Below are 14,133 nucleotides of genomic sequence, written 5' to 3'. Positions count from 1 at the left end.
TGTGCAGCCCAATGCGTTCGCCTGTGAGGTTCAGTGTTACCTTCATTCGCTGACACACCGCGGTTCATATCCATCCTTTTGACTAACCTGTACAGCTGAGCGTAATTCTTAGAGTAAAGGGTAATCTTCTACCTTCTCACGTTACATGTGGTAGAAGGTTATGCACTACAGGTTTTACATTTGCCCCCAAAATAGTTTGCAAGTTTTTTTCTGTTCTTTTGTGTTTGAGGGGAAAAATTTAAGTCATATTGTGCACTTGCTTTTATCATGAATGTACTTAATGTTGCACTGGGTTTTGTCGTTGCTTAAAGTGCTCATATTATGCTTTTTCCCTTTCCTTTTATAGTGTTATATAATTGTTTTGTGCACATTATAGGTTTACAAAGTGAAAAAGTCCAAAGTCCACCCCAAAGGGACTTACCATCTCAACAGAAAACACTGTTCACAAACTGCTCCAAACAGCTCTTTTGTAGTCCAGCCTTTACTTCGACTGCGACGAACGTGCCTCACTTTGCGTCACATGTTATAATGCTCGCCTAGCTGCTAGCATGCAGGCCCTCATTCTCTGCTTCTGATTGGGTAGTAGTCCTTACCTAGCTACTGCGCACGTGCGACTCCCAACAAAGATGGAACAGAAGTGTGATGCCTCACTAAAACAGAGAGCTTACCGTACAAAATATGGTGTTTTTTGAAAATGAAACCATGTAAACCTAGTCTCATATAACCTCTAAATATACTTATGAACCTGAAAATGAGCATAATATGAGCACTTTAATGCGAACGTCACAGCGTGAAAAAGAACGTCACGAGTCAGTGTCAGTCAGTCAAACTGTGCACTGCCGCCGGACTGATGCTGTATCATGCCATCCCATCCACCTATGGTAAGATAGTAAGATATTTTGTTCTCTCTCTATTCAGCCATAATTCTTTGTCAATGGTCTGTTACGATTAGCTGAATATGTTTTGTAGCTCCATATCGAAACCTATACATAGTGATTATGTATAAATGTATGTTTTCAACATGGAAACTACTCGCTAAATATGTGTTTGCGATGACCGTATCAGTGGTTTGCACAACGTTACTGATATGCACTTGAAAGGCTGAATTCTCTCTCGTTTGTGTTCTTGCTGACGCGAACGAGACCCTGTGGATTGAACAGATGACATTGCCACCTCTGTAGTGTGTTGATCCTTCTCGATTTATCCAAAGCATTTAACCCCACTGTTGTAAATTCAAAGAATGTGGCTTGTGTATATTACTGTTACTCAAAGTTCGAAGATGGTGGGATTTGGGGCCGTGGACATGGCAGCAAGGACAAGCCATGCATAATAATAATAATAATAATAATGATAATAAAAAGAGGGCACTTTTTTTTTACTTCAATTTTTGCTAATTACAAAAGTCATGCTTTTAATTTCTAAGAACATTTACTCTAATTAATCTGTTGTTGATACTGTGGTGAGAAGTAATGTGTTGTATTTGAGGTGCATATCGTCTTGTTGTGTCTGACAATGTTTGTGTTTTGGACGTGAGTGTGTGTGTGTGCAGAGTTAAGAGTGGAACATCAGAGCTTTTCCCCTAAGGACGTCTTCTTTTTTATTTGCACACAGTGCATTAGCTTACAGATTCTGAACTGACAGCCACTGTATTCCCATGCGTTTGGCTGTGACTGCATTTTCTCTCTCCAGCCTTCCAAGGGCTGTGGAGCGGCTTTACTGTACGCGAAAATGTCAGTAATACAAGACAAATGACTTTTTCACAAAGCACCCACCACCTGAGTGAACGGAAGACCACTGTATTCACCACCTTGACTGAATATACTGACTCAACTACGCTGTATGCTTAAATGCATGACCAAATTCTCAGTTCCAGGTGACTGTTGTGTCTTTCCCATGCGCAGCATTGCCCACATTCCAGACAGTAGTGTGATTTGAGTGTTGGGTGTCAAACTGTCCTCAGCGTTTGCAGATCCTCCTGTGATATCTAATCCATAGCTGTTTCCTCCAGTTGAGAGTAATTGTTAGTGAACCTCGCTGGCTTTGTAACCATTCATGAGGTGTGTGTGGTGTTGTGAGAGGTGATGTGTCTGTAATTTGTCCATGCACTACCTTACTTCTCTCTTTCACTGCTGCTGAGTTGTATTATCTATGGTCTTAAAAAGCATGGAGGACAAAACATTTGACCCGAGAAAGTAGCAACTATGCTTCTGCACTTTGTTTAAACACAATGTAAAATCCTTACAAATAATCTGTGCTCATTGCACTAAAAGCAGTAAACATCTATGTCAGCAAGTGTATCAGGTTGCATTTTCTACATGTGGATGTCATCTCTAAAATGCATTTATTGTGTTATCCAAATGTGTGCAGTAGATACTGTATCTGCATTAATAGTAAGGGACTAGCCAGCGCTTTGTGTCATGTTCAAGATGAGATTTTATAGGAAACAAATTGCTCCTTTTGTGAGGTTGGTGTCCCTTTTTATGGCTATAATCCATAGTAAATAAAGCGCCTGTGTTATTGAACATATTCTATATGTATTAAAGAGAAAACATGAAGCTGCCATTCATGTTAATATCCAACGTTCCATATTTTAAGTGCACAGCTGATTGCACATTCATGTATGAAGCAGTTTATGTTGTATGTATGCAAAAATAAATGTAAGTTGACCCTGAATGTTGATGTTTGTCTTTTCTAATTGCAGGCTGTAACTTTATTGCACATTATAAAAAAAGATATACCTATCTTACCTTTCTCTAATTTTAGTGTGTGTCTCTGTCTGTCTGTCTGTCTGTTATACTTACTTCTAAAATGTATCACATTACTCAAATAAAATGCTGAGGTAAACATGATTGACATTTATGTTTACTTTTAATTCATTCATGTTTAGCTAATTCATCTGGATGATGTTTTACTGTTTGACTTTTCCATGATAAGAGTCAGCTTAACGGTGCGGTATTCCTTTATTTGGTGTGTCTCCTAATTAGTATGTGTGTGTGTACAGTATTTTTAGGCAAGGGAAATGTCCTTTTTCTTGTGGTGTAGCAGGAAGCTTGTGAATAACATTTTCAACTAGATGACCTATGTTCAATTAATTATTCTGCCCTGCTGGATTACCGTTGAGCAAGGCACACCATCCCTATGGAGTTTACTACAGTATCACTAGCAAGTGGGTACAACAACAGGAAGATCTTCGTACTGAGTTGTAACTGTCCCCAATGTTGCCATCAGTTACCTGTAGAGGGCGGTAATACTTCTTTGAGTGTTCTAACCTGCCGTAAATAGTTCACACGAGATGCTTGCGAGATCCAGACGCTTCTCTGGACCGATGCTACCGGTTGTAAAACTAAGTGTGAGCCGAGCTCAGTCTGAGCATTTTATGTGCCGTCTTGTGTTTGTCGTTTCACTATACAGCTAATTGTTCATTTTCAGTAACTGTGGAGAAATAACCCGTTATCAGACTGAGCCATTTACTGTAAAAACTAAGTTATACTAGCTAGCTAACGTTAGCTAGGTTAAAGCTAACTTTGTGTCTATGGTGTGCTCACGACTGTTGCTATGGTTACACTGTTTTCCTAAGACTCCGGGCACTGCGTTACACGGACACTTCTTCGTGCTGTGCCGGGTTTATCAAACAACAAAGTCGTTTTAAATTTATATCCATAAACGCCTCTTTTAGCTAGTAAACAAGCGGCGAGCTGCTTTTGCAAGATGGTTCAGCTACATGTGAAGCGTGGAGATGAAAGCCAGTTTCTTTTCAACACCACTGTGGACGCGCCTCTGGAAACGGTGATCCAGCAAATTACAGCCATTTACAACGGGAGACTCAAAGTGGACAGAATATGTTCAGGTACAAAAATTACATGTCCCAGCGCTTTCTGTGTATACTGTAGGTATCATAAGTTTCAGTAGACTGACATATCTTTCTTTACTATTTAAACTGGGTAACTTGGAAAAATACCACTAGCTAGCCTTGATAAACTTGCTGCTTGTTCCTCTGTGTACCCGCAGAGATCCCAGAGCTGGCAGACCATGGCATCACACTGCCACCCAACATGCAGGGGCTGACAGAGGAGCAGATTGTGGAGCTGAAACTGAAGGATGAATGGGAAGACAAGTGTGTACCCAGCGGGGGGGCAGTATTCAGAAAGGATGAGATTGGGAGGAGGAACGGACACGGTGAGAATATGACTTTTGACTGTTAGGCCACGTAGTTTTACAAGAAGACTTTGCTAAACCCATAACGCTGTCGGGAAGACGGGTCCTTTGCATGTGCTTGTAACTTTGACCTGCAAACCACGACATGCGTGGACAGATGTTTACACCTCCTATTCCTCTATTAAATTCCCTCTTGTGACTTGAAAACCCTGCAATCAAAGAATGTTAAAAATTGTAAATATGTAATTCCCTCATCCCATTTGATTGTGCATCCCTGATGTGAATAACACACAGATGCTACTATTGTACGGAAAAATTTTGTGAAGACATTTGCCAAGCATTTCTTTTGAATTTGCATAAAAACATGTTTAACTTAATTTCAATGCAAGCAGGAACAATAAAAGATTTTGCTAATCTGACAATCCAACTAATTGCCTTCTACCAGCTCCAAATGAAAACATGAAAGAGGTGTTGATGAGAACCGTGGAGGAGGCAAAGGCACTGATCTCCAAAGTGAGTATTAGGGTAAACACTAAGTCTGTGATGGATTTCCTCAACAAGGGTCAATGCTTTTTATTCAATCCGTCTCTCTGATCATCTTTCAGAAACAAGTTCAAGCTAACGTTTGTGTCACTATGGAGATGGTGAAGGAAGCCCTGGATCCGCTGAGGGGTGCTGTCATGATCGTGTACCCCATGGGGCTGCCTCCTCATGACCCTATCAGAATGGAGTTTGAGGACCGTGAAGACCTTGCAGGAACACAGGTAAACAGCTAAACCTGTGTCAGTAATCGTCTTGTCCTTGCAGCTATTAGCTAATGGCCATCTGAAATTAATTTTTAGTCAACAACAGGGGCATGAGTTACTATTGTTAATGTTCGTCTGTAGTGTCTCCTTGGTACTCTCTTTTTCAGAATCAGAATCAGAATCATAAATACTTTAGTGATCCCCGAAGGGAAACTGTGTTGCAGTTGCACAAATAGTATAAATATCTGAGTAGAAATATAAATAAAGAAATATAAGGAGTGTGGATATGTACAATATTTACATAGTTAAAGGAATATTATGATACAGTATTTACATAATTAAGGAGTTGCAATGGTGAAAAGTAATAATAATAATAATAATAATAGCAGTTGAGTATTGCACACATTTCAGACCTGTGTTATTGCACAAAACAGATAATATTGTCCAGTTTTAACCTCTAAGTGTGTGTGTGTGTGTGTGTCAGACACTTAGCGGGAGGAGTTATAAATTTCGATGGCCACAGGCAGGAATGACTTCCTGTGGCGCTCTGTGGTGCATTTTGGGAGAATGAATCTATCACTGAAAGTGCTCCTGTGAATGAGCAGCAAGCCATGGAGTGGGTGCGAGACATTGTCCAAGATGGCATGTAGTTTAGACAGCTTCCTCCTCTCTGACACCAGCAACAGAGAGTCCAGATCCACCCCCACAACGTCACTGGCCTTTGCGGATCAGTTTGATGAATCTGTTGGCGTTCGCTACCCTCAGCCTGCTGCCCCAGCATGCAACTGCAACTCCATTTCTCTGCATTTTCCCTCTCCATCTGTCTGTACTTTAGGCATCTCTGCAGGTGATCACAGAGGACGAGTGCCAGCTATGGTGGGCTGCTAAAGAGATGCAGAGGGGGAAAAAACTGCAGGACTACATTGGCAAAAATGAAAAGACAAAGCTTGTGGTAAAAATCCAAAAGGTGAGAGCCATTTCAGCCAATCTAAAGGGAGTATTTGTGTGGTATATGGCAAGCAGTGTGTGTGTTGTATGTGTTTTTGGTAAGTTTTGAGAATAAATATTAGTTGCCATTCCCTCCAGAAAGGGCAGGGGGCACCAGCGAGAGAGCCTCTGGTCACTGATGAGCAGCAGAAACAGATGATGATGCATATGTACAAGAGGCAGGAGGAACTCAAGGTGAGAAAAAGGCTTTAGAGACCAAACCCTCATAGACTTTTAAATATGTGCACATAACAAAACCCAGGTCTGTGTTTGTACTGAATGTGCCTTTTGAACCATTTTTAGAAGCTTGAGGAAGCAGATGATGATAGCTACCTGGAATCAGAGTGGACAGACAGACAGTCCCTCAGAAGACAGTTTCAAGGCCTCACCAACATCAAATGGGGACCAAGATAAAGACCGCCGCCACTTAGATTCCTATCATAAAGCTGCTGTTCTGACCTGGTCCTTCACAGCTCTAAATGCAGATGACTACAATGCCTTATCTCAATTCTGATATTAGTGTACTGTCTGTGTTATATGAGGTCTTCTTGAGAATTTAAACAGCAGATGGGTTCATATGCCTTGGAGTAGTAACTGGATGAGGACACGTGGAGGCCGCTGCCATGATAAACCTGATTTATTTCATCCTAAATCAGATGCATTTATTCATTTACCGATTGTTTTCACCCTGTTGTAAAGTTACATCTTTATTAAAGATGTGCAAACAATTACATTTCAGTTTAATCGAAATTTACTGCACATTTTTATTGATTGTAAAATAAAAAATAAAATCCAATAGAGTGGTTTTGTTTTGTTAACATTCAACATTGTTTCATAGGTAGTGATTCATCTGGAACAGTTTTACATCCCTTGGATTGCTGGGACAAGGCTGCTACACCTTTCCTCTCTTTGTCTCCAGTCACACACAAATGCACACACACACACACACATTACACACCTCTGAAAGTGTGCTGCTCTGAGGCAGGAAGTTGCCACGTAGTAGATGGTCGTTCCAGCTCTTGTCCCAGCAGGGTTGAGGAAGTTGTAGAGTTCAAAGTGAGAGAGTTTAATCCCACTGTGTGGAACTGTTGACAGAGTCGATGAAGTCACTCAAAGAGCAGTAGCCTGTTTCAAGGAACATTGTATAAAAAAAAACATCCTGGATGTAATTTGTAGATTCAAAAAATAATTTCTTTTCTACATTCAAGTAGTCTTCTGTCAAGACAGGTGATTTTTACCATTTTTGTAGCAGTAAACAGTGTTTTAACCTGATACCTGAACTTCATTTGTTGGTGGATGTCCCATGAATAAAAACAGCATTTAAACAGTTACAGAATGTATGTGAGCTCCCGTTTTACAGCATTAAAATCCCATTGATCCTTTAAAAATGGCTATTGCTGCAGTTTCACCTAAATATTACACTTTTCACAAACTGAGCTGCAAATATGGCAAAACACAAGACAAATTGCTTTAAAATGTACAAAAAAGGTTGGAAGCTTCTGCAAAGAATAAATCCTGAAAAAACATCCTGAAGGTGCCAGACAGCATCCATAGGTCACAGTTAACATGAGCTGCCATTCATATAGGCATTCATCCATATCTCCTGTATGATCATCTCCCTGCGCTCAAGCCTCTCCGCCCGTTCCGCTGCATCGCTGACATAAGTCACTTCCTCCCAGCCGTGAATCGCCGTCCTTTCTGCGGATGAGATTAAAGAGCTTTCTGTTCCCTCTTCGTCATCATCATCATCGTCCTCCTCCTGGCAGTTGACAGCCTGGATATGAGACTTGGGCGCGAGTCTGTGATCTCCGAGCTGGCGTCCTCTGCAGGTCACTCGGACCGATACAGCCAACAGTGTGAGCAGAAGACCAACGCACACGCTGGAGGTGAACAGCAGCCCTGCCATTTCTGGATGCTCTGTGTAGGAAGTGAGGAAAGAAGACGTGTAAAACAGAAACAAACAACGTGTATGTGTGCATTCGTGAGTGCACGCATGCATGAATGATGTTACCTTTGATGTAGGCATAGGTCAGAAGAGAGGTGCTCATCATGGCTCCTGAGTTGTCTGGCCTTCTTGCCCCTTTGGGGAAAGGCTCCTCCAGATCTGCAGGAGAAGCAGCTATAACATTTCAAATTATTATGTCCGATAAAATGACACAGAAAACCTGGAATTGCAACAGATGGCATGGTTACCTTTTTTTGTGTCCACAGTAGGAGATGAGGTGGAGCTGAATACGTAAGGGTCTGCCTCTCTTAGTAAGGTCTGCGGTACTACTGAAAGGAAAACAGAAGAGACAGTCTTAATATTGCTGTGGACAAATTGATTCAGATTCTGTGACTGTGCACTGGTGAATCTGCAGTTGACCGGTCATCAGCAGGCCACTTCACACACCCAACCAACCTCGGCATAAACTGGGCCCCCAATGGAGTGAGTAACTCTCAAATTATCAATCTATTCCGCCCAATTACATTGACAACTGGTCTGCAAGGTTGACACACATTGTGTTGATGTGCTAGATGTGTTGAGCCAGTCAAATAAATTCTGTCAACCAGGCTGAAGTCAAATGTCCAAACTTTGATACATGAACAATGTTGCGGCATGATCTCACCGGCGGTTGTGCCAATTCCAGGAAGTTTACCAGGATGCCAGCCTCAACCCGCAAATCTGAGCTCACAATTATTTCCTGCTACTGTGTTATTGGGTGTGATATGATAAAAAAAAACAGCTGATGGCAGAGATCAGCAGATAAGGTTCCAAAATAGGAAACTACAAATGAATAAGGCAAAAACAAAAACCGACATGACGTGGGCTATGTATATACTAACATCACGAAAGCCCTTTCTTATTTTTGAAACCTCTAATTAGTTATTGTATCTTGTGAATGAGGAAGCAGAAAGAGTCCTACCACAAGAATAGACCACACTGAGGTACTTCCTGGTTCCTGGAAAGCAGGGGTCCCTAAAGGTCTGGTTGCTTACAGCAACAGCACACTTCTGTTTGCTGTAGCAGGACTTGGACACCAAGTGCACAGCCTCGTGGTTCAGGCACTCTGTAGGGAACAGCAAAGAGAAACTCAGAGAACCAATCAGATAAGAAACGTGTGTGTGTGGTTTTTGTGTGTAATGTTCACTCAACTTGTTCACTAATGTGTACTTTAGTTGAACTACCCGAACAACTGCTTCAACGTTTTGCAGAAGTTTGGTTGCAGTTTAACTACAATGATATCACCTTTTTGTTAGCCATGTGGGTTTTTTTCCCCAGCAAATATTAACCCAGTCCTTCTGTGTTGGTTTAATGTCATCTCTAAATGTGCTTCTTCTATAGCATTCAATGTTGATATAAGTTACTTTAAAGCACTCTGCCATGCCATTGTAAAATTTGGTGGAATTACTAACAAATGTAGCTTTTATCTCACACCATTCATGTATGCCTTTTTTACAGCAGACTTTTACCTTGTCATACCAGGAACAGCACAGATGTCCTCAGTAACATAAATAATGGTTGGGCCCCACCAAAAAGGAATGCAGCCATTACTGATGTTATTAGTTACACCTGTGCTTTTTCTGCTTTGGCATGTCAAAATATCTGCTGTGAAAAAAACAGCAGATTAGTGCTTTTATTTCCATTGGACTTAAGATAACTTGGCATGTCATGGTCGGAAAAGTACAGTTGTAAATTCCATTTGCTGCTTTGATTTACAGGGACACTTGGATATATCAGAGCCCGGTGAAACTGTCAGAGCAGTGAAACCTATTACTCACAGCTTTCCTAAAACTTTCCTATTTCACTATGTAAAGTAGTTTCTGAAGACATCTCCTTGCCAAAGGAATCATCTGTTAGTTACCACCATACGCAAATACTGAATATCCTGTATACTCACCAAATGGGGGTGGTCTTGTCAGGCGCGAGGGGCAGGTGTCAGTCTGGCCAAGACTTCTCCCATAGACAGCTGCATAGATGTTCAGAACCTTCGGGGGCTTACAGCGCAGAATCATCGTCTCCCCCTCACACACCACATGTCTTTTGTGTTCAGCTGAGTGAAGGGAAGAATCAATGAGGATGAGGTGGTGAAGGGGAGGATTTAAGTAGGAAACTGAGGCGTTAGGATGGGTAGAAGGGGGGAAATGTTTGTGTATAGCTCTGTAGTTATTTCATACTCATCCTCCAGTAAATGTAAGAGAAACTGAGGCTGAAACAGGGAGCCTGAGTTGACTGGGAGAGGGGATATGACGATAAAAAAGGTAGGGACAAATGGAAATGGAGTTGCTGGACTCACTTGGTTTACACTTGTAGTCCACATGGAGGTATTTGGTAGTGCCAGGACAGGGGTCCTTCCCAAACAGCAGGTGGTTGACAGGCAGCTGACAATCTCTGTGGCTCTGACACTCTGACAGCAGCTTCTGCACAGCAAACACCAGGGACAGTCAGCATTTACCTTTTTTTAACCTATTTTGCTCTGATGTTACACTCCACAGTGGGCACAATGTCAATCAGAAACAGAAAGAATGACGCACTAACTGGCAGACAAATGTAAGACAGTGGGCCGTACCTTTAATAAATCTACTATTAAACAGTCAGCAGCATTAACAAGCCAGCTCATCTATGGGTTGTGTGTGTTCACGGCAAAAAGACAACGCATTTGGGGAGAAGTCTTTTCAAGTAAGTCAGCTACAAACTGGTGAACACCAGCATGCACAAGTGACCCATTGAGAGTAAAAAGTGCTGTATTTGAGACACATAAAATGCACCTGTAGTGCGGTAAAAGCTGAGCAGCTGTGGTTGTGGGCTCTGGGCGGAGGGTCTGGGTCTGCTTTGCACAACCACGCCTCGCCGCTCCCATAGAAGGCCGACTGGATGGAAATGGTGGAGTGACGTGGACAGTGGAGTCGCAGAGGCTGTCCGTCACACGCTTGAGCTGAGTGACTGGTGATGATCCTGGACAGGTAGTCTGTCACACAAAAGGCACTGGTTAGGCTGTAATGCACATAGAAACACACAGGTGCATTGAAAGGACATGCAACAAGTACATAAGTACGACTCAGCCTGTGGAAATAGTAAATAGTTAACATACGGTAGATGTCATCAGGGTTATCTCAGCTCGGGCGATAATAAATAGACTATATCTGTCTCTTGTGATAATAGAAAATCGCTGGAGTACTCCTTTAAATCCACTCAATCATATAAGGGACAGACAACCACCCGGGACGCGTTCCCAGTCGCAGTGTATTGTTTGTCACTTGTTTAAAATTTCTAAATGTCTAAAAATAAATTGGATCACAAAAAAGCATAGACAACCAGAGGAACCACAAAGAGAGCGTGTGCTTCCAGGGGCTCCATTAACTCCACTATCAGTTGAAGAAGTAGAAATAGTCACATGTAAAAAATAATCTGCATCTGTGGTTTTAGATCAGTTTGTTTGGCCTCCTTGGAGCTCGGTTAGGTGTCTCATGTTGCTTTGAAAACGAACCCAATAAAGTGCTGACTGCCGGATCTCTTTCCTGGGTGGCACAACCCGCCAACTGGCATTCAACCTAATGTGACCCACCTTCGCTGCTTGGTGTGCAGGTGTGATTAAGTTGCCTCATATCCAAATGCCTTATCTATCTTTACATTACTTGTCAAGGTTATTTTATTTATGCCAAATCAGAACTGATTCAAGATGATAGGATGAATAGTTAAGATAAAACATTGGAAGACCTCTGGCTGGTTTTCACCAACAACTCCAACATTATTTTAACAAAAAGGAGATTTATTTTACTCCTCACACTGTATCTTTTACCTAAGCCCTTACATAAGACAGGTGTGCAGTTCCATGCCAAATCTCAAACAGATGCTTTGGGACAAACGGCTGGTATTTTAGGAATACTGGCAATGTTAAAAAAAACATAATAATAATACAAATTTACTACCACCTTATCTTTCACACCATACACAATCTGTAAAAATATGCTTTTAAAACTCCCCCTCTGTATCTATTATTACACAGCGTATAACAGGGCACACTAAATGTAAGAAACAACTTTCTGTAACCTTTATCTATTGGCACCCTGATTTATTCCCCTCCTCCTTCCACTGCACCATCATCACCATCATCATCATCATCATCATCATCATCATCATACTTGAAAAGTCAGCCAGTCCAGTCATGCGTCTGGTCCACAGGAGTAAAGTCAGGCAGAAGAGGCTGTGGCTCCAGTCTAGTCCGTGACAAGGACGCGTCCAGCTCATGATTTGCATCCCGTTTCTGAGATCATATTAAAAAGACTGCAAAATTCCCCTGTAGGCTGCTGGATACTCATACAAATCATACAAATACATACGAATGCGTCATCTCCGTCTGGCCTACGCATTTGTAAAAAAAAAAATAAATAAACAAAGGTAGTTAGAAAGTAGTTTGCGAAGCCATCGCTTCATCCGTATGTCATCCTTCACGGAAAATATGACTTATGAAGCATAACCCAGCGCCTGTGTGCTGGTGAATGAGAGCTGCCCCTGCCCCGGTGCAGCATGGCCCACAGAGCAGGTTAGAAATAACAGCTGCGCAACAAGTTGGTCACAACTGACGAGATGAGAAACCGACGCGTGGTGACACTCCAGTCCGACTCTGCTGTTGTTTAACACCGCAGATTTGGGAATAGATGCACGTGGAAACTGAAAGCGACTAACAGTAACAGCTGAGTTGGAATTATGTTGTGGGCGTGGCATGTACAACTATTTTAAAGGCAAAAAAGGCGACACGCTGAATGGTATGACGCACTGGTAAGACCCCCCCCCCCCCCCCCCCCCCCCCCACACACACACACACACCCTTTCATGAGGCACATGTTTACTTTTTGGATTACGGCAAATGCTTTCTTTCCATGAGGTGTCTTCTGTGCTTCCGTTTCTCTTCTTTCTTTTTTTGTGGCCTACTACTTGAACTGACCAATTTTATATTCATTTATGATGTCATAACACATGACACAGGGAAATGCTGTGCAGGTAGAGGTCACTAAGCCCTTTGGGTTCATTTCATTATCATTTCTATGTCGTATATGAATTGACATGTACAAATAAACAAAAATCTAACTCAAAATGGGTATCGTTTTGCTATATTTGACTTAGAAAAATCCTGGCACGGCCCACATAGGTAAATCATTTGTTTAGGAAAGAAATGCTTATATTATTATTATTATTAAAAGGCAAAGAAAAGATAGCTTCCAGTGACCAAAACTTAGACAACATAGTGTGTTAATGATGCTTTGTGTAGGTCTGTGCGACGGGTTGACTTCAGTGGGATATTTGGATTCTGTTTCTTTCATAAACTGTGGATGTCTGGTGGTGGTGATGGTGCCTTTGAATGAAGCGGGGGGCCTCCTGGGTAAATTGCTCCTGAGCCCACATCCATGACCCACTCCATGGTAACCAGTCAATCTACAGGTCAGACTGCAGCACAGACTTACAACTGTCAAGCTGACCGACGATGGGGTCTCCGTGCTCGGCTCCATTGGGGGAAGACTGGCAGGGGGAGGAACTGAGAGGTGATATTTTGCATACAAACTGGACAACAGTCCCCCCCCCCCCCCCCCCCCCCCCCTTTGTTGGTTCCTTTCGTTGTATTCTAGCTTTAGGCACCCAGGGAGTGGCTCCTAAACCTCTTTCATGTGCTGTTATCCCTCCAAAGCCTGTGGAATTTTGTTGTCAAACTCAGAAAGTTTCCTCCACTTTGTTTTTAAGACAAGAGACAGCCATGTAGGTAAGAAATAAAAATAAAAGTACTGACTAAATGTACTCATTACATTTTAGATTCATGCTACAGCTACGGTGAAATAAGTTCTGAAATACAGTGTGTAGATGTGTGTCTCGTGTACACCTAAATGTAAATGTAAACCTAGAGAAATAAGAATTATAAAAACTATAAAAACTAATATGTCATTTGGTAATTTGTGCCATTGTAAGGCTGGCTGCTGTCAGCAATCTACAATTCCAGTTATTGTCTTTACACTTCACAATAATGTAGAAATTAGATATAAGCATATGTATAATACAACTATTAGTGTTTATTATCTAAACAAAAAAGGTTTGTTACTTCTGGAGACTTTTGCAAAGTTGCCATGAAGACAATCTAAAACATATTGCGTGTAAGTTCCTCTTTAGAAAGATTTTTTTTTGCCAGACAGACTTTGATCAAAGAACATTTTAAACATGTTATGTTGTTAAAAGACAGACCCTCAATTAGATAGCATACTAGAAAATAAAGACTAA

The 14,133-nt window shown here is 41.7% G+C and overlaps 2 protein-coding genes across 8 annotated transcripts; one reads left to right on the top strand and one right to left on the bottom strand.

Annotated features, from left to right (window-relative positions):
• Positions 1-3,222: 3,222 nt before the first annotated feature.
• Positions 3,223-6,634, top strand: cfap298 (cilia and flagella associated protein 298). 4 transcript variants are annotated; one of them, XM_034890294.1, is made up of 8 exons: positions 3,223-3,349; positions 3,677-3,847; positions 4,009-4,176; positions 4,601-4,668; positions 4,761-4,919; positions 5,737-5,868; positions 5,988-6,083; positions 6,192-6,634. In XM_034890294.1, exons 2-8 carry the CDS (start codon positions 3,709-3,711, stop codon positions 6,300-6,302), a joined length of 873 nt encoding a protein of 290 aa, XP_034746185.1. In that variant the 5' UTR covers positions 3,223-3,349; positions 3,677-3,708; the 3' UTR covers positions 6,303-6,634. The 4 variants fall into 4 exon arrangements, with proteins under 4 accessions (XP_034746185.1, XP_034746184.1, XP_034746186.1 ...); XM_034890293.1 differs by having other exon boundaries at positions 3,271-3,374; XM_034890295.1 differs by having other exon boundaries at positions 3,301-3,374; positions 3,681-3,847.
• A 508-nt stretch (positions 6,635-7,142) lies between these two features.
• eva1c (eva-1 homolog C (C. elegans)) lies at positions 7,143-12,593 on the bottom strand. Of its 4 annotated transcripts, none has more exons than XM_034890291.1 (8): positions 12,012-12,593; positions 10,638-10,837; positions 10,166-10,289; positions 9,770-9,922; positions 8,795-8,938; positions 8,082-8,162; positions 7,900-8,004; positions 7,143-7,805 (listed from the first exon to the last, which is right to left on the bottom strand). In XM_034890291.1, the coding sequence occupies exons 1-8, from the start codon at positions 12,124-12,126 to the stop codon at positions 7,450-7,452; spliced, it is 1,278 nt and encodes a 425-aa protein (XP_034746182.1). In that variant the 5' UTR covers positions 12,127-12,593; the 3' UTR covers positions 7,143-7,449. The 4 variants fall into 4 exon arrangements, with proteins under 4 accessions (XP_034746182.1, XP_034746183.1, XP_034746179.1 ...); XM_034890292.1 differs by having other exon boundaries at positions 8,082-8,159; XM_034890288.1 differs by having other exon boundaries at positions 7,900-8,007; positions 12,012-12,592.
• Positions 12,594-14,133: the final 1,540 nt, after the last annotated feature.

Source organism: Etheostoma cragini, chromosome 13, assembly GCF_013103735.1.
Source record: "Etheostoma cragini isolate CJK2018 chromosome 13, CSU_Ecrag_1.0, whole genome shotgun sequence".
Taxonomy (NCBI): Eukaryota; Metazoa; Chordata; class Actinopteri; order Perciformes; family Percidae; genus Etheostoma; species Etheostoma cragini.
The sequence above is the reverse complement of the archived record's forward strand: the minus strand, read 5'-3'. Positions and strand labels throughout refer to the sequence as shown.

Bases quoted from the DNA above. Each gene is read 5' to 3' on its own strand.
- cfap298 (XM_034890293.1), top strand. From the start codon at position 3,293: ATGCTTGCGAGATCCAGACGCTTCTCTGGACCGATGCTACCGGTTGTA. The intron at 4,669-4,760 runs GTGAGTATTAGG...ATCATCTTTCAG, and splicing joins CAAAGGCACTGATCTCCAAA to AAACAAGTTCAAGCTAACGT. The intron at 4,920-5,736 runs GTAAACAGCTAA...TCTGTACTTTAG, and splicing joins AAGACCTTGCAGGAACACAG to GCATCTCTGCAGGTGATCAC.
- eva1c (XM_034890288.1), bottom strand. From the start codon at position 12,126: ATGCAAATCATGAGCTGGACGCGTCCTTGTCACGGACTAGACTGGAGC. The intron at 9,923-10,165 runs GTGAGTCCAGCA...CCCTTCACTCAG, and splicing joins GGACTACAAGTGTAAACCAA to CTGAACACAAAAGACATGTG. The intron at 8,163-8,794 runs GTAGGACTCTTT...TTTTCCTTTCAG, and splicing joins CAGTGTGGTCTATTCTTGTG to TAGTACCGCAGACCTTACTA.